At 31.6% G+C, this 20,114-nt stretch overlaps 4 protein-coding genes and 1 non-coding gene across 20 annotated transcripts; 3 read left to right on the forward strand and 2 right to left on the reverse strand.

Moving 5' to 3' along the window:
- The first annotated feature begins 446 nt into the window (after window positions 1-446).
- On the forward strand, window positions 447-6,044 carry LOC123917618 (beta-galactosidase-like). Its single transcript, XM_045969389.1, has 17 exons — window positions 447-898; window positions 2,024-2,119; window positions 2,212-2,324; window positions 2,426-2,492; window positions 2,746-2,838; window positions 2,984-3,127; window positions 3,234-3,322; window positions 3,417-3,522; window positions 3,641-3,728; window positions 3,811-3,932; window positions 4,035-4,199; window positions 4,386-4,561; window positions 4,664-4,773; window positions 4,862-4,971; window positions 5,074-5,295; window positions 5,399-5,604; window positions 5,692-6,044. Exons 1-17 carry the CDS (start codon window positions 719-721, stop codon window positions 5,795-5,797), a joined length of 2,193 nt encoding a protein of 730 aa, XP_045825345.1. The 5' UTR covers window positions 447-718; the 3' UTR covers window positions 5,798-6,044.
- A 529-nt stretch (window positions 6,045-6,573) lies between these two features.
- TRNAT-AGU lies at window positions 6,574-6,647 on the forward strand. The gene has a single exon. It is a non-coding gene; the product is annotated as a tRNA-Thr (tRNA).
- Window positions 6,648-6,689: 42 nt separating this feature from the next.
- On the forward strand, window positions 6,690-8,961 carry LOC123917645 (mitochondrial outer membrane protein porin 2-like). The gene is made up of 6 exons (XM_045969419.1): window positions 6,690-6,807; window positions 6,918-6,985; window positions 7,186-7,296; window positions 7,401-7,487; window positions 7,577-7,785; window positions 8,404-8,961. Exons 1-6 carry the CDS (start codon window positions 6,756-6,758, stop codon window positions 8,708-8,710), a joined length of 834 nt encoding a protein of 277 aa, XP_045825375.1. The 5' UTR covers window positions 6,690-6,755; the 3' UTR covers window positions 8,711-8,961.
- Window positions 8,962-10,151: 1,190 nt separating this feature from the next.
- LOC123917626 (F-box/kelch-repeat protein At5g43190) lies at window positions 10,152-12,061 on the reverse strand. The gene is made up of 2 exons (XM_045969399.1): window positions 10,916-12,061; window positions 10,152-10,819 (listed from the first exon to the last, which is right to left on the reverse strand). Coding segments are annotated over exons 1-2 (957 nt in total). The 5' UTR covers window positions 11,871-12,061; the 3' UTR covers window positions 10,152-10,817.
- A 2,143-nt stretch (window positions 12,062-14,204) lies between these two features.
- LOC123917654 (protein FORGETTER 1-like) lies at window positions 14,205-17,709 on the reverse strand. Of its 16 annotated transcripts, none has more exons than XM_045969466.1 (8): window positions 16,702-17,709; window positions 16,491-16,614; window positions 16,318-16,395; window positions 16,117-16,235; window positions 15,595-15,678; window positions 14,717-14,731; window positions 14,552-14,592; window positions 14,205-14,453 (listed from the first exon to the last, which is right to left on the reverse strand). In XM_045969466.1, the coding sequence occupies exons 1-7, from the start codon at window positions 16,758-16,760 to the stop codon at window positions 14,556-14,558; spliced, it is 516 nt and encodes a 171-aa protein (XP_045825422.1). In that variant the 5' UTR covers window positions 16,761-17,709; the 3' UTR covers window positions 14,205-14,453; window positions 14,552-14,555. The 16 variants fall into 16 exon arrangements, 13 of the variants coding, with proteins under 13 accessions (XP_045825422.1, XP_045825425.1, XP_045825468.1 ...); XM_045969469.1 differs by having other exon boundaries at window positions 14,540-14,592; XM_045969512.1 differs by lacking the exon at window positions 14,717-14,731 and having other exon boundaries at window positions 15,595-15,648; window positions 16,702-17,146; window positions 17,373-17,707.
- Window positions 17,710-20,114: the final 2,405 nt, after the last annotated feature.

Genomic DNA, 20,114 nt, shown 5'->3' on the forward strand with positions numbered 1-20,114 from the left:
CGGCCAAAAACCACCTCCAGCTTAGATCGTCACTTCCACCTTAAATTTCGGCCAAAAACAACTATTCACAAAACATTTTTTCCACTAAATCCATCATCACTAAATTCAGTGTAAGATCTTTAATATTCATGCACAAACCTAATTAAGAATTACTAATAGATTGTTGGCTAGATTGTTAAGAGATTTGGACCTCTAAAGTAAGTAGTAGAAGTTCAACATTTGGCTGTGGAAGGTTGGGAGGAAAAAACTCACTTAATATATATGTTTAACAAGTTTTTTGGTGAGATTAATTACCACTAAACAATGATAAAAACTTGTCGCAAAAGGTTCAATTAAGAGCTGAAGTTTCCCTTTCAAAAGAAAAAGAGAGCTAAAGTTTCCTTAATGGGCAATGCATTGTGAAGAATGATATAAATGAAATAGAAAAGAAACGGGTCACATAATGATAATACCCCCTTCTCTTCCCATCATTTTCAAAATCTATAAAATGCACTTGCATTTCCATTCCATTCACCTCAATCCACCCATCAAACCCACACACCTCACCTTGTAACAAAACATTCCATCTCTCAAAACAATCATTAAAGTAACAACTGTCCACAAGCAAAAACTAGAAGCCGTTTTCCATTCACTTTTTCTCTCTTATAAATCTCAAACCATCAAACAAAAGTTAAGGCAACAAAAAACTCTACCATTATTCAATTATTCAAGAGTTTTTATGATGGAGAGTTTAACAATGAGAAAAGATTTTCACATGCTTGGGTTGATATTGTTATTGTGTTTGTGGGTTTGTGGTATTACAGCCTCAGTGACTTATGATCACAAAGCCATTGTAATTGATGGACAGAGAAGAATTTTGATCTCTGGCTCCATCCACTATCCAAGAAGCACACCCGAGGTATAGTACTCATTCAACTCCATCCAACATGTGTATATGCTGCATCAAAACATTATTTGTATATCAAATTATTTCTTTCATTTTTGCTTTTATTTATTCATCTCATTGATAGACTCATATATATGTATGAACCAAAAGAAAAAACAAAACTAATGCACCAAAGGATGGTACTGCATAATTAAGTTTCTAGCTACCAATTGAGTACTTGTGGATAAGGATTGAGATTTTTTGTTTTTTTAGTATTAAAATATACATGAGTCAGGATTTAAACTCTTAACCATATGTTTAAGTTTCTATTATACAAATATAAGTAGCATCTTATATCTTAAATTTTTGTTCTATCTTAATTTGTAATGTAGTAAAATTGGAAATATTTTTTATTTAGTGTCGAACTATTTTTAATGAATTTATCTTTAACATAAAAAATAGTAAGAAAAAATAGGACATGCATTCGTGTGAAATTATTTTACACTGTCATTCAATATTAATAATTATTCCGCCAAATCACCATACTACACTTCACTCATGATATGTGGAGGAATAATTGATTCTTATCGGACGTTTGTGTAAAAATATTTTATACTGACGTAGAACTCAAAGTAAACTAAGAAATATTTTTGTCATATATTAGTAGATTTAATATTTTATACTAATTTTTTTCTTACAATAGAATCAATGAAGATCGAATCTAAAACCTTATGAGTTTAAAAAAAAACTAAGAACTCATGCTTATGCTTAGTACCCAAATCCTTTGTTTATATCATTTTTCATGTTAAAATAAATACACTTTCTTCTCTTTAAAAAGTAAAAATATAGAGTAAATTATAATCTTCACTCTTAAGAGATGTTTAAATTACACTCATCTCTCTTAAAAATTGATTTCTTTATGACTTCTAATGTCAATGATATATAACTTTGAACATTTTATTTTTTAATTTTATGATTTTTAGAATAAAAAAAAATTAATTTTAAATAGTCATTTTTTTAATCTTTTATTGCTTTATAGTTGATAATATGAGTTTAAAACTATGTGTTAACAATATTATGAATCCAACAATAGAGAGGAAAAATATGCATTAAAAGTTTAATCATATTTTAATCTCATAAAATATTTTCTTAATGCAGATGTGGCCAGACTTATTTCAAAAGGCCAAAGATGGAGGCCTTGATGTTATTCAAACCTATGTATTTTGGAATGGACATGAGCCTTCTCCAGGAAATGTAATGAAAGAAATTTCTTTTAGGCCTTAATGTTTTTTTTTTATTTAATTATTTTTCTCATTCAAGTTTTATATAATGTTGAAAATTTTCAGTATTACTTCGAAGATAGATTTGACTTGGTAAAGTTTATCAAGCTAGCACAACAAGCTGGCCTTTATGTTCACTTGCGTATTGGTCCCTACGTTTGTGCTGAATGGAACTTTGGGTAATAATTTTAATGATGTTCATGATAATATTTTTAACATTATTTATGCAAAAATAAAATAAAACATTGCTCTAAATGAAAATTTATTTTTTCATGTGCAGAGGATTTCCTGTTTGGCTAAAGTATGTTCCCGGCATTGCTTTTAGAACAGACAATGAGCCATTTAAGGTTGGAGTTCCAATTTTAAGCATCAATATTTTTTTTTTTCTTTTCTTTTTGTCAAGTAGCATCTATTGACTAGAAATTTCACCTATAAGGTGAATAAGTATGGTGTCCGGGATTTGAACTCCCGATCCTGCCCACTGAGCTAAGTTCACGGGGATTAAGTATCACTATTTCTAATGATTTTTTTAATAAATAGTTTATTATAATTTTGATTTAATTAATCATCTAAACTTTTGGCATGATGTATATATGTTAGGCCGCAATGCAAAAATTCACCACTAAGATTGTGAGCATGATGAAAGCAGAAAATTTGTTTCAAACTCAAGGTGGTCCAATAATTATGTCTCAGGTAAATAAAGAAATTATATTAAAATATAACTTGTCTTATTTTGGGTTAACAATTTTATATTATAAAGTTTATGAATTATGATGTAGGCAATTGCAATAATATATGATGCTAGGTATTAATAATGGATTTCCATTTGATTTGATAGATTGAGAATGAGTATGGACCAGTGGAATGGGAAATTGGTGCTCCTGGAAAGGCTTACACAAAATGGGCTGCTCAAATGGCTGTAGGTCTAGACACTGGTGTACCTTGGGACATGTGCAAGCAAGAAGATGCCCCTGATCCCGTTGTAAGTTTACATTAGCAATGTCGACGTGTTTTTGTCGTGTCCGTGTCTGAAACCTTTGCTTACTTTCATCATTCTCTATTTTTTATGGTTACTAACTATTTTGTAGATTGACACTTGCAATGGATATTATTGTGAAAACTTCACTCCCAATGAGAACAATAAACCCAAATTGTGGACAGAAAATTGGTCTGGCTGGTATGTCATACTCATAAAAATGTTGCCATTAATTTAAGGCTATAAATATTTCATTTAGGATCATATTTTTAATTTTATGTTACCTATTCTATAGGTACACTGATTTTGGTAGTGCTATATCTCATAGACCAACTGAAGATTTAGCATACTCAGTTGCTAGATTCATACAAAATCGTGGCTCCTTTGTTAACTACTATATGGTATATTGATATCAGAGTTTAATTACATTTGATTAATCCTATTAAGCTCTCACTATATACTACATGTTTGTGTTCTAGAAATTTTGATTTTAGTCTAATATCTTATACTTGAATGTAGTACCATGGAGGAACTAATTTTGGTAGAACATCTAGTGGCCTTTTCATTGCAACAAGCTATGACTATGATGCTCCTCTTGATGAATATGGTATGCATTAAGGTTTAATTGTTTTTCTTCATGTTTTGAATTATAACAATTAGAAACATTTTAAAGTGTTAAAAAATATTAGGACTTCCAAATGAACCAAAATGGGGACATTTGAAAGAGTTACATAAAGCAATAAAGCAATGTGAGCCAGCTTTGCTGTCTGTGGATCCAACAGTCACAAATCTTGGAAGTAAAAACCTTGAGGTAAATTCTATATGATCTAGTTCATGATAAAATTATGTACCAAAGTTGCTATTAATTATGTTGAAGCTTCATTTGATTTTTGTTTTGTTAATGTAATCTTAGGCACATGTGTACTACACAAATTCTAGTGTATGTGCTGCATTCCTTGCAAATTACGACACAAAATCCGCGGCAACGGTTACATTTTGGAATGGCCAATATGACCTTCCACCTTGGTCTGTCAGCATTCTTCCTGATTGCAAAACTGATGTTTTCAACACCGCAAGGGTATGTAACATGAGATGACGTAATATGCTGAATAAGTTTTGTTTTGTCTAGTAAGGGTATTAGTGTTGAAATCATTTATTCATTAATCAATTTGTTAGTAAATGTATTAGAATTTTGAACTTGAATTGGTTAAAATTAAGTTTGAACTTTAAGGTAAAGTGATTTATGTCCGAATGTTACATGCAGGTTGGTGGACATAGTTTCCACAGAAGGATGACTCCCACGAGCGTTTCATTTGATTGGCAGTCATATAATGAAGAGCCTGCCTACTCCAGCGAAGATGATTCCATCATAGCAAATGCACTTTGGGAGCAGATAAACGTTACTCGCGATTCTTCAGATTATTTGTGGTATTTGACAGAGTAAGATTTTTTTCAACTTTCCTAACTTCTCAAACACATTAAAAAAATCAAAATATTAATTATTGATTTTTTATACTAATCCCATTATCTCTTCTTATTCAGTGTCATCATTAGTCCTAATGAAGGTTTTATAAAGAATGGTCAATCTCCTACTCTTACCATAAATTCAGCAGGTCATGTCCTACATGTTTTTGTTAATGGTCAACTTTCAGGTCAGTGTACCTTCTTTTCCTAGCATGTTTTTCATGATAAATTTAAATTTTATATATTCTAAATTAACATTATGTTATATGAATGCAGGAACTGTGTATGGAGGATTAGATAATCCTAAATTAACATTTAGTGCTAGTGTGAACCTAAAGGTTGGAAATAACAAGATTTCTTTACTTAGCGTCGCCGTTGGTCTACCGGTTAGTATTCTCTTTTTATGATGACCATGTCTTAGGTGATATTATCAATTTGCTGTATAATAAGGATTTAATTCATATTAATATATTTGAAATTAATAACAGAATGTTGGCTTGCACTTTGAAACATGGAATGTTGGAGTGTTAGGTCCAGTAACATTGAAGGGTCTAAATGAGGGGACAAGAGACTTGTCTTGGCAAAAATGGTCTTACAAGGTTGGACTAAAAGGTGAATCCTTGAGCCTTCATACCATAACAGGAAGTTCCTCTGTTGAGTGGACACAAGGATCATTATTAGCTAAAAAACAACCTTTGACATGGTACAAGGTAAGTATGTTTGTACTAAAAATGTTACAATTTTGTTAGTTACATAGTATGACCATATACTTTTGCATGAAATCTGAGTCATTAAATTCTTAAATCTTGATAGACAACCTTTAGCGCGCCGAGCGGCAACGAACCGGTGGCTCTTGATTTGAGTAGCATGGGAAAGGGTGAAATATGGATAAATGATCAAAGCATTGGTCGTCATTGGCCGGGATATATAGCACATGGTAATTGTGGTGAATGTGACTATGCTGGAACTTTTACTAATCCAAAATGCAGAACAAATTGTGGAGAACCTACACAAAAATGGTAAGATTTCATATAACTTAGTATTTTACAATAATTATGCAAAAGTTCGAGATCATGAGGGTAATTTATTTTTTAATGTTTGGATAGGTATCATATTCCTCGGTCGTGGCTGAGTTCAAGTGGAAATGTTTTGGTTGTGTTTGAAGAATGGGGAGGTGACCCTACTGGAATTTCATTGGTGAAAAGAACATGAAATGTGCTCATTTGATTATATCAAATTAATATGGTTTAAATTCTATTATAAATTAAGTGTGTAAAGTGTTTTATATTCAACATTGATGCTCCATCTTTTATGGTAGTTCAAGTTTACACCAAAAGATTGAATGCAGAGATGTTGTATAATGTATACTACTACTACTACTACCATACATAGCCAAGCTATTTTGGTGAATATTGTGACAGGAGATTGAGCACTATTGCTCCATTTTGCTATAAATAAATAAAAAATATTGTATTTCTTTTACATTTGAATTATGGCTTATTGTTATTTTTTTTAACTGATAATAAACTTTTAGATCAAAAGGAAATGTATAGATGCGTCAACAAATCTTGCATGTGACTTTGTAAATAAAAAATCAATCAAGAAACAATTGTAAATGCTTGTGGAAACAATCGAATAAAATCATAATTGATAATGTAAAAATAAATTATGCAGACCAAAAAGTCACATAAATCTTCTACGAAAATTTGAAAAGGTCATGCATATCAATATTGTGACACCGATGGAGTTGATGGAGGATGTTAAAGTTTTCTCTTGGAGGTGGAGTGTGGATAGGTTGAAAATTTCTCCATGCTTGTTCTACGAATGGTATTGGGATTCCGGTATTTGCTTTCTCCGCTGAATTTTTGTTGTAGTATGCAGATTGTTGTTCGTTCGCCATTATTCATGTGTAATTATTTCATGTTTATGAGTTGCTATATACCAATGTTTCCTAGTTATAAGTATTATGTTTTATTAACCATCAACAGGCTCTCATAGCTCAGTTGGTTAGAGCACCCGTTTAGTAAGCGGGAGGTCTTGAGTTCAACTCTCAATGAGAGCATTTTCATTTTTTTATATTTTTTTCTTTATCTTTTTTTTTTTGGATGTACATTCAAAAAGGGTTTACATAAACCCTTCGTTCTTTCTTTCTCGCGTCCACCAACCAACAATGTCTTCCAGAGGACCTGGCCTCTTCTCCGATATCGGAAAAAAAGCTAGAGGTAAACTCTCTCTCTCCGATTCTCACTTTTCTCATACTTTCATTTTTTCGAATTTTTTTCTAAATCAATTTCCGATTCCGATTTGAAATTCCGATCCGGTTTCATCGCAGATATCCTTACAAAAGATTACAACTCCGATCAAAGATTCACCATCTCCTCCTCCACCAACTCCGGTCTCGTACGTAATCACTTTTCATTAATTTTAATTACACTAATTATAACTTCATTCATTCAATTCATGATTTTCTAGTGTTTTAGTGTATTTGCAACTTTCTATTGAATTTTCCTTGTTTAAGAGAAGTTTAGTAGTAGTAGTAGTAGTAACGGTAAATTATTGTTGATTACTATATACTAATTATTGATTTATAATAATTTTAGGATTTGCATTCAACGTTATTGAAGAGTAGAGGACTCTCTTCTGGAGATGTTGTAACTCAAATTAAGCATAATAACAAAACTATTCAGTTCAAAGTTGATACTGAATCAAGTGTAAGCTTAATCTCTCTATTTTCTATTTAATTAATTTGAATTTAAAAATTAATTATATTTTTCTGTTTTGATTAGCTGTGTTGTAATTCATATATGTTCTTCAGGTGTTGACAACATTTACTGTGACAGATTTCGTGCCTTCTGCGAAAGTTCTTGCTTCTATTCGATTACCTGATTACAAATCCGGCAAGGTATCTGGTTTTTGTATATGAGATCGGATTTGGAAAGAAAATGTAGTGTTTTAGGGTTTGATGATTGTGGGTTTTGTTTTTATGTGTAGGTTGAGGTTCAATATCTTCATGATCATGCTGGTTTTACAAGTGCTGTTGATTTAAATCGCAATCCTGCTATTGATTTTTCTGCGACAATTGGTACTCCTGGCATTGCGTTTGGAGCAGAAACCAGCTACTCCACAAGTGTTGGGAAATTTACAAAGTACAATGCCGGAGTGTGCTTGAAGTTGCCGAGTTCCATTGCTTCGGTAATTTTGTAAGTAAATGATGTATTTTTAACTATCAAATGTGTGACTACTGAATCGAGGTTCATATGTATGCTTAGTTGTGAATTGAATCCCATGATGGATCACTAAGATTCCTAATAATCAGTTAAAATATGACACTTTTAAGTAAAAATATGTGACATAATAAGCTTATTTTTGACAGAAAGTGACTTAACAAGATGAAATATATGAATTTTAAAATAATAAAGGATTCAAGTCATAAATCAAAATGACAAAAAAAGTGAGTGCAATACACTGTAGGAAGAGTATAAAATTGCATTGTAGGAGGGAGTAGGGACCAAAAGTGCAGTGTGCTAGAGCTCTTCAATGGCGATTTTAACTTTGGGTTATTTGTTTGATAAATTAGCACACAGAATACGCATCTATGCATAGTCAAGTATTTATTTATAGATACGGTAGTTGACTTGTTTTTCTTTTTAACTGGGATGTTCTTTGTTTAACAATTTTAGATATCATATATTGATGTGATGCTGTTTCAAGACATCATCAACTTTAGAAGAATTATTGAATAACTATTACTTGTGTTGGTTGTGTTAAGATACATTTTTCCCTGCACATTTTTGGGGCCTTAATTTTCATTTTTGCAGAGCTGACAAAGGAGACTCCATGAAGGTATCGTACTTGCGCGACCTAGAAAGGTTGAATGGAGGAGCTGTTGTGGGAGAAATTAGTCGAAAATTCTCTACAAATGAGAACACGTTGACGGTTGGATGTTCTTATGTGGTTGATCCTCGGACAACTGTGAAGGTAAAGCTGAACAACCATGGCAATCTTGGGACCTTATTGCAGCATGAGCTTACACAAAAGTCATTCTTGACAATCTCAGGCGCCTTTGAAACAAAGGCATTGGAAAATACTCCCAAGTTTGGTTTCTCACTATTGCTCAAGCCTTAATGGGATTGATAAATGGGGACAATTTGCCAAGTTATACTGTCACGTGTTCCTTCAATTTAGTTGAATTTAAGGAAGAATGTGTAGGAAATTGATATCACTTGTTGGTTTTTTTTTGTCCATTTTGTCTTCAAATGATTGATTGGTAGGATGTGTAGAAATCCATTGTCACTGTGTATGAATTATAAACTATTGATAATGTCCTGATTGAAAACTAAGCAATTGATAAGCAATTGTTTATTTTGATCTTCCAAGTATTCTATGTAATTTATGTATCGTGTTCAGTTGCATATTACATTCCCATTTGTTGCTTCTTCATGCACAATTGACTAGATATATTTGGAAAGTAACTGTTGTAACACTACCAATGAAATCTTAGGAGCAAAACATTTGTTCAAATCTTTTAAAACGATCAAGGTAGTCGAGCATGCTCGCTTTGTCTTCATCGCCCTTTTTGCAGCACTCGAACATGGTCATTTTGTCTCCATTTCCCTTCTACAAAAGTATTGTCCTTCCTCCCTGATCCTCTCTGGGTTGTTTTGTTGAGAAATCCACTCCTTTGCAGGTCATGTGAGATGATTGTAAACACTTTTCAGGCTTATTTTCAAGAGACTTGTGCTGTGCAGATTTAAGTTGTGTCAACATATAGATTAGGCTATTACAGTCTTGGGAGAATTGAGTGTGGAGAATATTTTAGAAATGCAGTGCAGTAGACTTTGAGGATTTTACAAGGTAAGCACTAAGCCAAATAGATCACTCGATTGAAACTGTGCAACTAATGATATAAGAAACTGAGGAATAAAAAAAACCTACGAAAGATTAAAAGAAAACTCATGTGTAATTTTCAATTCATTTGACGAGGTCAAATTAATGTTTTACTATGTTTTATTTACGGTCAAAATAATATTCTAGAAGATAGAAATGTATTATTTTCAAATTTCAACTTTAGAAGCGCTGCAGTTTAACGACAAAAGTATAAGTTGAAATTGATTGCTTTTACATGTTGATGTTGATTTCAAGTCATGTATTTTGTCAGTGTCAATAAGGACATTCATCCAATTAATTTCTATGACGGTTTTCTATTTTTTTTTGTTTTTTGTTCTTGTTTTCACACGCAGCTAAAATGTTTAATTAATTGATATAAACTACACAATGTAAGACAAGAATAAAATGTTCCATTATCCAAAACCTTACATAAATATTTTATTATTAGGTATTGTTTCAAAGTGGATCAAGCTCATTCACAAACTAAATTGGGTCACTTGAATCAGACTAAACTATGTCGTCCATCTCATAGACGCGCCCTAGAGATGCACCGAATCACGTCCGTTTCGGACACACAGACGGTCAGATTTTACTCCACATGCAATTCGTCCACACTAACTGTCCTCTCTCGGACATGTGTCCAAAAAAGAAGATTCTAAAGTCTAAGATTTACTAGAAACTACAAACTGTAGCTTTGATCCTGACACACGTCGAAGATTGTTCCGCTGCAAAAGTAAACAGCTACAGTCTACATCGTGATATCAATTTATTTATATCTCTACAATAGTAATGCCACTACATTTTACCGCGATTCTCCACAAACACTCTCATTGGACAAAATATCGAATTCCAAAACATGTCACAAAACATAAATTGAAAGATAAGATAACAATTTTACATAACTGAATTTGGATCATCGTCTCTTAATACAATCCCAACCTTTTACATACATACAACAACCATAAAGCAAAGAAAAACGCTATTCATCGCCAACTAATGCACACGAATCTGTCACGAAAGCAAAACTGCATGTTTTGATTGGTTCGTCATTCATTGACTCCTGTGTATTCCGCCATATCACCATCAATTCCACCAAACATCATATCTTGATTGGTCAGTTTTTCGTCGCAGTTCCACCGCGAGTATCTATTTCATAGTATATAGCATTGCTGTAAAACAAAAGACTCAAAAGAACATTCACTCTTTCATTCATTAGTCTTCAAACTTGAGCATACAACTTAGGAACAAAAGAAAACCACTTAAAACCACAGCTACATTTCAAAGGCAAAGAAGGACACCTAGGAAGCCAATGCCAAGTCCTTCTTGAAACCAAATAATACAAAATCTCTGGCCAAGTATAACAACAAATACAAATCATTCCTTCATGCCAAAAACAATAAACATGTTCATAATTATGATAACAAACAGACACAAATTTCTTACACATAAGATCAGGTAAACTTTGAATCTCAACCCAATTCCCTTCATCACTCATTTCCCACAATTTAATACTCCTTGAAATTCCATTGTTCCCAACCCCACCAATCAAAAACAATTTTTTACCTTCAACACCATCATCATCATTCACACTAACCAATCTAACAAAAGTCAGTTGATTAGGTAAACCACCAATGGATCTTTCCCATTTTCCATTCTCCAAATCAAAATACACAACAGAAAATGGTTCTGGTGTAGCAAAATATAAACACCCTTTAAAGTAAACACCTTGTTGATGAGGATTATCACTTAAAAATGGACCAAAACCATTGAATTTCTTCCAAGATTGAATTTTTAAGCTTGATTCATAAAGAAAAACACTATTTGAATTTGATTCAGAAGATAGTATAAAAATGATATACCCTTTAGGAGTTGTAACAAATGTAAGATGTTCAATGTGAAGATTGAAATTTGGGTATTGAATTTTTCTTTTGGATTTAGCTAAAAGATTACAAACAAGTAAAGAACATGAAATTGAATCTGATAAACAAAAAAGACCACCAGAAGAAACAAGAGTAGTGTAAGAAGGTACTGAAGAATGAAGTGAATCAGAGAATGAAAGAGAAACATTACGCCATGTTCCAAGGTTACAATCATAGAGGGGAAAGTGACGATGGAATTGAGGGTGAGAAAGTAAGAGAAAAGAAGAGAAAGGTGAAGATGAAGGTGAATGTTTTGAGATGAATGAAGGAGAGAAAATCAATGGCCAAAAACCTTTGCAAGTTGATCTTAAGCTCATGAAAGTTTTGAGAGGAAGAAAAGAGAGAATGAATTCAAGAATTTCAGGTGGTAATTTGCTCCAAATTTTGGGATCCATTGGAAGTGATTTTGGATTCATGATGATGGAAGTGTTGGAGTAGTTCTTTGTGACTATGTTGAGGTTTTTGTTCTTGTTCTTCATCGGAGTTTACAAGGTTTTGTTTATGTTTGTGATTTGATTTTATTGAGGTTTGAGTTTGGTATGGTTTGGTTGGATTTAATGTTTGATCTGAAAGCAAAAAAATGAGTCAAATATAGAAAAATTTGAAAGTTGAAAGCAGAATCGATTCTGTTTTATAGTATGTATGTATTTCTCAAAAACAAGAAAGGCAAAATTGCATCATGGTCATTGGTCAATGATCTTTTTCTAGTACTCCCTCGGGCCACATATATAAATAAAATTTCACATTATTTATTCATCTGTTATTTAATGAATTTAAAAAATACACTTTTGTTTATATTTGTGGTCGGAGGGGAGTATTATATATTTTGTTTCATGGTCTTTATATTTACAGGGTTATGCTAAATAGTGTCTCCAGGATACTTCCTCCGGCCTTAATTATAAGCAAATTCTACCTTTTAGATTTATTTGAATACTAATGTAAATACATTGATATTCAAATGAATCTAAAAGATAGAATTGTATTCAAATGAATCTAAAAGGTAGAATTTACTTATAATTAATGTTATAGGAAGTACCTGTTAAACATACCAAAAATAGAAATAGAAATAAAATTAGTGTTGATAAGATCACTTTTTACACTTTGAATGTGTTAAGTGCACAAATTTTTTGGTCAAAAGAAATATATAACTTTTTTTTATAGAGAAATGTGTAATCTTATATTTTATTTTTGCCAAATTAATAGAGGAACATTATTTTTGAACTTTTTTTTTTCATTGTACTACAATATGTAGCAATCATATATTAGAAGGGAAAAATTAACATGTGTCCTTGACGCACTTGTTAGTGTACTATAAAAAGAAATTTGACATTGAAATTTGTGCATTTCATATTTTTATAAGTCAAACATGGTTTATTTCAAGATAAAATTATCATTTGAAGTAGCCTTAACATGTGTTAATACAAAAGAAAAAAAGAAAAATTAACAGAAAAAAATACATAATCGTACAAATGGATTTTTATACGGTGTCCGACAACTTTCTTAATTATCAAAATAATATTTTTAAATTAATTTTTATCTTTTGTAATGATATATGAGCCTTGAAGTTTTTTTTATTCTTGACGAGCTTTTGAGAGTGATGGTTGAACGAAAATTATACTTTATCATTTTGATATTGTCCGGTCCACATAGAATGAATTAAACATAGAATGAATAAAACTCATAAGTCATGATATATTTTTTATGAATGTCAATTAAATATTGTAAATAAATTGTTTCCGGTTGCTCCATCATTTGATAATCAAAATTATTTCTTGATAAACGATCACTATTTATGAGACTCAATAAAAAAATTCAATCCATTTTTCTATTGTTAAAATAAATAACTAAAATAAGAAAAAAAAATTATCAGCAATAAAATCAATCTTCAAGATTCAACATTCTACTATTTTATTCAAAATTTGGAAAAATATGAATAAGGATAAATTGTAGAATTGTTTTATTGTAATGTGAATCCCAAGATGGAAATAGTTGCATTGCAGCAATGGCCCATAGAATGTGACAAAAGAAAATTGGAAAATGATAAATACCCATTGACTTTGACTTGATAGTTTTACAAGAAAGAATAATGATATTATACAAAAGTAAAAAATAAAATGGAATACCACCTAACTCTTCGATTTATAATTTTATAAGGAATTTGGGATAAACATCTATATTATTTAGACGTATAAAATAAAAACCAACTCAATATGTGAATAAGTGTGAATGTTGGATCTCGAAAAGAGAAAAGAAATAATATGAAAATTAAATCTATATGAATATACAGATACAGTATATACACTACAAGAAAATATAGGATTAGCTACGATGGATTTTGTAGTTAATTCGTAGCTAATCGCTAGTAAAACAGAGTTAGCTACAGATTTGTTGTGAATTAGCTGTCGTATAGGTCGTAGCATGGATTGGGCGGCAAATCACCTATCAAAATATTTCCTAGCTAATTTGCAACTAATATAAAGAATATTCTAGCTAATTCCCAATTAATACCTAGTTAAATAATGTTCAAAAGTTTGTGTTTCCTAACTAAATCGCTAGGATATTGTCACAACGATTTTGCAATAAATCTCTAGCTACGTATTCCTAGCGATATCGCAGCAAAATCCAAGCATTTTAGAATTTTTCTTATAATTAATAAATTTCTTCTAATCAAAACTGATTAGCTAAATTGTAGACTGCAATTTAATCATATATTATCAGGCCCTTTCATAAATTTCTTCTAATAAAAACTGATTAGGCTAAATTGTAGAGTGAAATTTAATCATAATTAATACAACTCGAATGATACTTCCACATGCCAAATCTATTTCTAACATGAATACATGAGGTCTAAATATTTTCAGAGGGTTTAGCATTAAGACGCAACAAGCCCTTGCATAATTTTGTAATCAACCTTGTGTGATATACTGAAAGTTCGCTATTCCTCTAGATACTACTTCAAACAACAACATAAGGATATAAAAAGGTATCTACAAAGATTTGTTTGTTGGCTTGACACCTTTAGGCTTTAGCAGTCAACACTTCTGATGTCTTGAAATAAATTCCTGGAAGTAAACAAATGAAGTATTTTAATAAGTGAACCTATATAGTGAGAAAGAGTTATTAACTGATTCATTTAAAATTAAAATACCAAGATGCAAACCTCGCTAAAACAGGTCTGGAGCAAATCTGTCATCAGGACCACTATGATATACAAAGTTAAAAGCACATAGTGAGAAAGAGCTATTGACTGATTCAACCATGCATGATTTAAGCATTTCAATTGCAATGGTTCGTCAAAAAAAAATTGCAATGGTTGTTACTATACCAGTCCATTGAGTTCCTATGAACACGATGAACATTACAAGTAAAAGTTAGTATTAAAAAAAAAATCAAATAAACAGCACTTTGATTTCATTGATTACAAATCAAAATACATCGAAGCAGCAGATGAAATAAATGAAATGAAATGCAGAGCACCTACCATGAACTGAATATAAAGTTTAAATATTCTTTCAACCCAGCATTAATAAACATACCATAATTCAGTCACACAATAGAACCTAAAACCACATATTTACTCAGAATTCATGCCCCTATTCAATCATGACCAATTTCGATTAAGGGTAAATTACCAATAAGAGAAACATAATCAACCATCTTAATTAAGGACCTATTTCGATTAATAAGAGAGTGTAAAAGTGGAATCTTATCCCATTTGCCCTTATTCAATCCTGACCAATTTCTAATATCTAGGACTAGCATAATTAGATTTGCAAAGGAACCTTATGCTTGTTTTATTATTAGTTCAGTTTTTTCTAATAGTATGACTTGCATGAATAATTTCACTGCTCTCATCTTATCTATGGTTAGAGTAATTGCAAAATCAAAAACACAAGATAAGTCATATGCAAGGAATTATTAGGTGATGCCACAGTTCCCACATCTCTAAAAATAACACAACAAAAGTATCTAACTAGATAATTCTTATTTTCTCAAATTAAAAACTATTAACAACTATGTCAAAGATAACATTTTAAAACTACACTAAATATATACAAACTTAGTAAATTGGCCGCCTCTAAAGATGAAACTTTTGAATATTTTCTAGTTAATTCTGTCAGATGCATATCCCTACAATTGCAAGTGAAAATAGGTAAACAAGAAAATTAAACTAAAAGAAGGCCAAGTAACTGAAACACATACCGAGGTGATTCTCTGGTAGTGGGACGAACTATCTTATACATAGCCGGAGCAGAACTGGAACAGAAACAACAAACATAATGATATCTACAGATTCAGAAATCGAGAGACTAAATAAATCCCAGATGCAAAATACACATAAAAATAACTTTAATTTCTCTGATCCTTAGTATCTATTTTAGTAAGAAATTTATCCCTTTCAGCCCTTATCCTTTTATCTCTGGTAATCAAGGGTCCAATAAATACAATAACAAAGAAATAAAGATACATGTAATGTATAGGATTCAAGTGAGGCAAACAAAATAGAGCAATACTTCAAGTGTAATTTTATGTTTGTGACAGAAAAGAGCCACTCAAGCTTACAGCAAGTTCCAACTATAAAACATACAATGTTACATGGGACTAAATGTTGGGCAATAAATAGTCAATGGGAAAGAGATTATATAAATGCTGGACAAAATAAACTTTCATTCATTGAAGTCAAATCATTATATAAACAAGTACGGAAAAAACCATAAACAATACCTTTGAAATGCTAAAATTACATGACGTTTTCCCAACCATTCCCTCTTGGACTTGTAGAAGCCATCACCATATGAGCCAAATCTAGCTTTCTGCTTCTCATTCAGCATGGTATTTTCCAACTGAAGCATAAATGATATCAGCAAAATATGTATGTAAGAGTAAAGCAAAACTTAGTTAGGACATCTGAGAAAGCATATACACCTCCCATGAAACCCCACGATCCAAGATGAATGTGTACAGAACAGTTGAAGCCCCGTTCATTTGATCAACATAGACATTCTGCACCAAAGGAAAGTTATCTTCAGTCTTAAATATTCTATACAGTAACATATGAAAATAAGTGGCAGCAAGAAGTTTAGGACATAAATACATACTTTTGGAGTCCTTTTCAGTTTAATGACATTAGCTTTCAAGTCAATAATGTCTGTGTCAAGGTTACCTTCAATCCGAGCTTTTTGAACAAGAAGATCCAAGATATTCACAAATAACTCAAATAGCCTGTTGATACAGCAAAAGATAGTGTATAGAACAAAATGCTGAAAGTAGAATAGAAGCATCAAATCATTTCATTCACAAAATACAAACCTATTCTGAGTCTCAGGAGCTATTCCCAAAATCCGGTTGAGAAGAGTGAAATATGGCATAGAAACAAAAATTATGCAATGTGAACTATGGCATGCTTCACATAATCTAAACTAAATGTATTCTAATATTCTAGTAGTATGTTTATTAGATATGATAGATGACCCAAGCTGAAGTGCAAGCTTCAATACCATGTCATGTTACAAGTTATTTCAAATGCTAGAAAATAATTTATTGCACAATTAGAAAAACTACAAAACTATTAGAGCACAATTGAAAAATTAAATGAAAATTAAAGCACAAGTTTATTTTATGGTTGCAACCTTAGCTAGGTTATCTCTTCAACATAAGTTGTCTCCGCCATATCTTCGTCGTATGATTCTCCTAACAATGATCAACAACCAAGAACAAAATAAAGTAATACAGTAATACTGACAATTTCCCAAACCTGAATGGAATAAAAAAGCACGATATTAAGCAAATTGGAAATAGAAATCCGAAAATTAAAAGAGTTCAAGCTAAGAAAGTACCAAAAACATGTTCAATCAAAGAAAAGTATCAAGTTAAAAATGATAATCTGAAATTAGGGTTCAGAATTGGGCAAATTTATCCAATTTTGTGAATCAAAAGTACGAGAAAGGAAGAATGAGAACGTCAATACCAGTGAGATTTACCACGAAAGCTATGGAGAAAGGAAGAATGAGAACGTCAATGTGAGATTTGAGAGCTTGATGATGATACAGTGTAGATCGAAAGCTAGATTAGATCGAGAACACTTTTAAATCCGGTGAGATGAGCCACAACGGTGGTGCACGATTCACAACGGTGGTGAGATGAGAGACGACAACGGCGACAACGGAGAGTAATCGGCGACGGCGGTGACAACGGAGAGCAATCGGCGACGGCGGTGACGAATGACGATGGAGAGCGAGCGCAATGTTGGTGGAATCGAAAACGGTTAGAGAGAGAGAGAGAGAAATTTGGGGAAAAGGAAATTAAATTAATGAAAATATGTATTTTATTATTATTTATTATTTATTTTGAGGAAATGTTATTTTTTTTAATTTATTTTGCCAAAAAAATACATTACAATGTTTTTTTATTATTGGAAACTGTCATTCCGGAAGGAATGAATGGATGAAGGGAAATTTGTGGCTAAGTAACTACAAGTTAACTTGAAAAGATATCTATAGCAAGATTTTGGTAGCTAATCTGATATTTTCTTGTAGTGATAGTATGATGTTGGATTTTGTGTAAAAGAAAACCATTTTTTTGCAATAAAGTAAATAAAGAATTTTTTTCTGACTAAAGTTAAATAAAGAAATAGAAAATAGAAATTAATAAGTTAACATTAAAAGACTTTTAAATACTCACTTTGTAGCTTTAATATATGTCATTTTTAGATAGTTTTCCAATTATAAAGGATGAACTTGTTTGTTTGTGTTTTTGTATTAAAAAGTATTTATAGCATTTAATTAATGAGAATGTGATATAATTTAGAATATTAACCAAAATTTGAAAACTAGTTATAGACACGGTTGCTTTAGTAAGACCATGGACAATCTAACAATAAATGCAATTTTCTATATTTAGAACCTTAACATGTGTCTTTTATGCACATGTTAACATAACCCTTTTTTTGATAAAGTCTTATACTCTTTTCTTTCATTTCTCTCGTCTCATCAATTTAATATTGCTTAACCACTATTTTTTTTTTTGTTAATGCTTAACCAGTATTTTTATGTTGTCACACTTCTTTTTCTTGTGATTTTTCGTTACACGTCTTGTGATAGATTAGACGTATTAATATAAGTATAGTTTATTAAAAAAAAGTCTTATTAAACATTCCACCAAGACTATGTAGATCGGATGACTATGTAGTTTATATGTATGCTTAAACTCATGCCATTTTTTGTGAAATATTACGTGTACATAACTGATAAAAATAAGTTTTGATTAGAAGTTTAGAATCCAAAACAGAAAAACTTAGATGCATTTAATCTATTAAAAAATAAGAACAGTATATGACAACTTTATTATTGACTTTAAAATTGTTCCAGGTTTAAAACTGAAGGTCAAATGATTGGATAAAAACTGGAATTTGTCTCTCACTAAATCACATGACAACTTTTTGTCTTCTGCACAAGTTATTTAAAACAAGATAATTTGCAGGAAAAAAAAAATAAACCTTAAATGTTTGTTATATGATGTTCTGTCTTGTACTATTTTGTCTGTTAGTTATTTTTTACAAATTAAACGGACCCTTAATTTTTTTATATAAAAATAAGCTTAGACTATATATGGATAAATTGTTGTGGCAAATGTGATGTAAATTAAGTCTTACACTATTTAGAAAAGTTGAGGTTTCTTTTGACAATTTATAAATTTTTCTGACCTATTTGGAACGTATCTGGAATGATCAATGGGTAGGTATATATAGGCCTTTGAGGGTAACCGTTTTATCTTTGGAACCCCATTACCCATGTTCTCTGGTCATGGGATAGAGGAGATCGTGTGTGTGTTTGCTCATGATGTTTTCTCTCTAGGCCTCCCATGTATCTTTTATACCCCCAAATATTCCAATTTTGCCCTTGCTAAAAACTTCGGTTCGCAGAAACCGAAGTTTTTTCTAGTTCAAATTCAGGAAAAATTCGGTTAACAGAAACCGAATTTATTTTTCAAGGCAAAAAAAATCCGATTCGTAGCAACCAAAGTTTTTATTGAAGTGCAAAAACGTAAAATTCAGGGGGAGAAAAAGAACCATGGGGGGCCTAAAAAGAAAACATCTTTGGTCATGGGATAGAGGAGATCGTGTGTGTGTTTGGTGTTCTTTTCCCGCCAAGTTCACATTTCCCACATGGCTTAAATGTGAGATCGTGGGCGGCTTGGATTGCCTAGCTAGATGAGATGGGCTGCGTGTATGTGTTGGATCATTAGCCCAATGAGGATATCTAATGGGCCTAGGCAAATTGGACCCTTATTTGGTCGCCTGGTCCAATAAGTAAGTCTTACATTATTTAGAAAAATTGAGGTTTCTTTTGACAATTTATAAGTGGAAGAACTCATAAACCTAATACTTTTAAGATTTTAGGTAAAAGAATAGTGTCTAATTAATTTACTGGTTGTTTTGAACTCAATGTGAATGATCCTCGACTGCCCCTCGTGATCTGACCTAAATTCGTGAATTGTTGATAATAAGGGACTAAAAGTACACTTAAACGAATTTTAATTAATATATCATTTTATTCTCCTTCTGTGAAATCAAGATGTTGTATTAGCCATCGGTTAATCATGAATTGCTCGTAGAAAACATGTCCTAGACATTTTGGACTAATTTGAATGGAATGGAATAACAAACCCGAGTGTTAAAGTTGTATTGTTGAGCTTTCGGTAGATTCCATACATTATGAAATGTG

This window comes from Trifolium pratense, linkage group LG1 (genome assembly GCF_020283565.1).
Source record: "Trifolium pratense cultivar HEN17-A07 linkage group LG1, ARS_RC_1.1, whole genome shotgun sequence".
Taxonomy (NCBI): Eukaryota; Viridiplantae; Streptophyta; class Magnoliopsida; order Fabales; family Fabaceae; genus Trifolium; species Trifolium pratense.

Coding starts and splice junctions, on each gene's coding strand:
- LOC123917645 (XM_045969419.1), top strand. CDS start 6,756: ATGTCTTCCAGAGGACCTGGCCTCTTCTCCGATATCGGAAAAAAAGCT. Junction 6,808..6,917: donor TATCGGAAAAAAAGCTAGAG/GTAAACTCTCTC, acceptor GTTTCATCGCAG/ATATCCTTACAAAAGATTAC. Junction 7,297..7,400: donor AAGTTGATACTGAATCAAGT/GTAAGCTTAATC, acceptor TATGTTCTTCAG/GTGTTGACAACATTTACTGT.
- LOC123917618 (XM_045969389.1), top strand. CDS start 719: ATGATGGAGAGTTTAACAATGAGAAAAGATTTTCACATGCTTGGGTTG. Junction 899..2,023: donor ATCCAAGAAGCACACCCGAG/GTATAGTACTCA, acceptor TTCTTAATGCAG/ATGTGGCCAGACTTATTTCA. Junction 3,323..3,416: donor ACAGAAAATTGGTCTGGCTG/GTATGTCATACT, acceptor CCTATTCTATAG/GTACACTGATTTTGGTAGTG.
- LOC123917654 (XM_045969444.1), bottom strand. CDS start 16,760: ATGCCATATTTCACTCTTCTCAACCGGATTTTGGGAATAGCTCCTGAG. Junction 16,396..16,490: donor AACTGAAAAGGACTCCAAAA/GTATGTATTTAT, acceptor CCTTTGGTGCAG/AATGTCTATGTTGATCAAAT. Junction 15,523..15,594: donor ACTACCAGAGAATCACCTCG/GTATGTGTTTCA, acceptor TTGCAATTGTAG/GGATATGCATCTGACAGAAT.
- LOC123917626 (XM_045969399.1), bottom strand. CDS start 11,870: ATGAAGAACAAGAACAAAAACCTCAACATAGTCACAAAGAACTACTCC.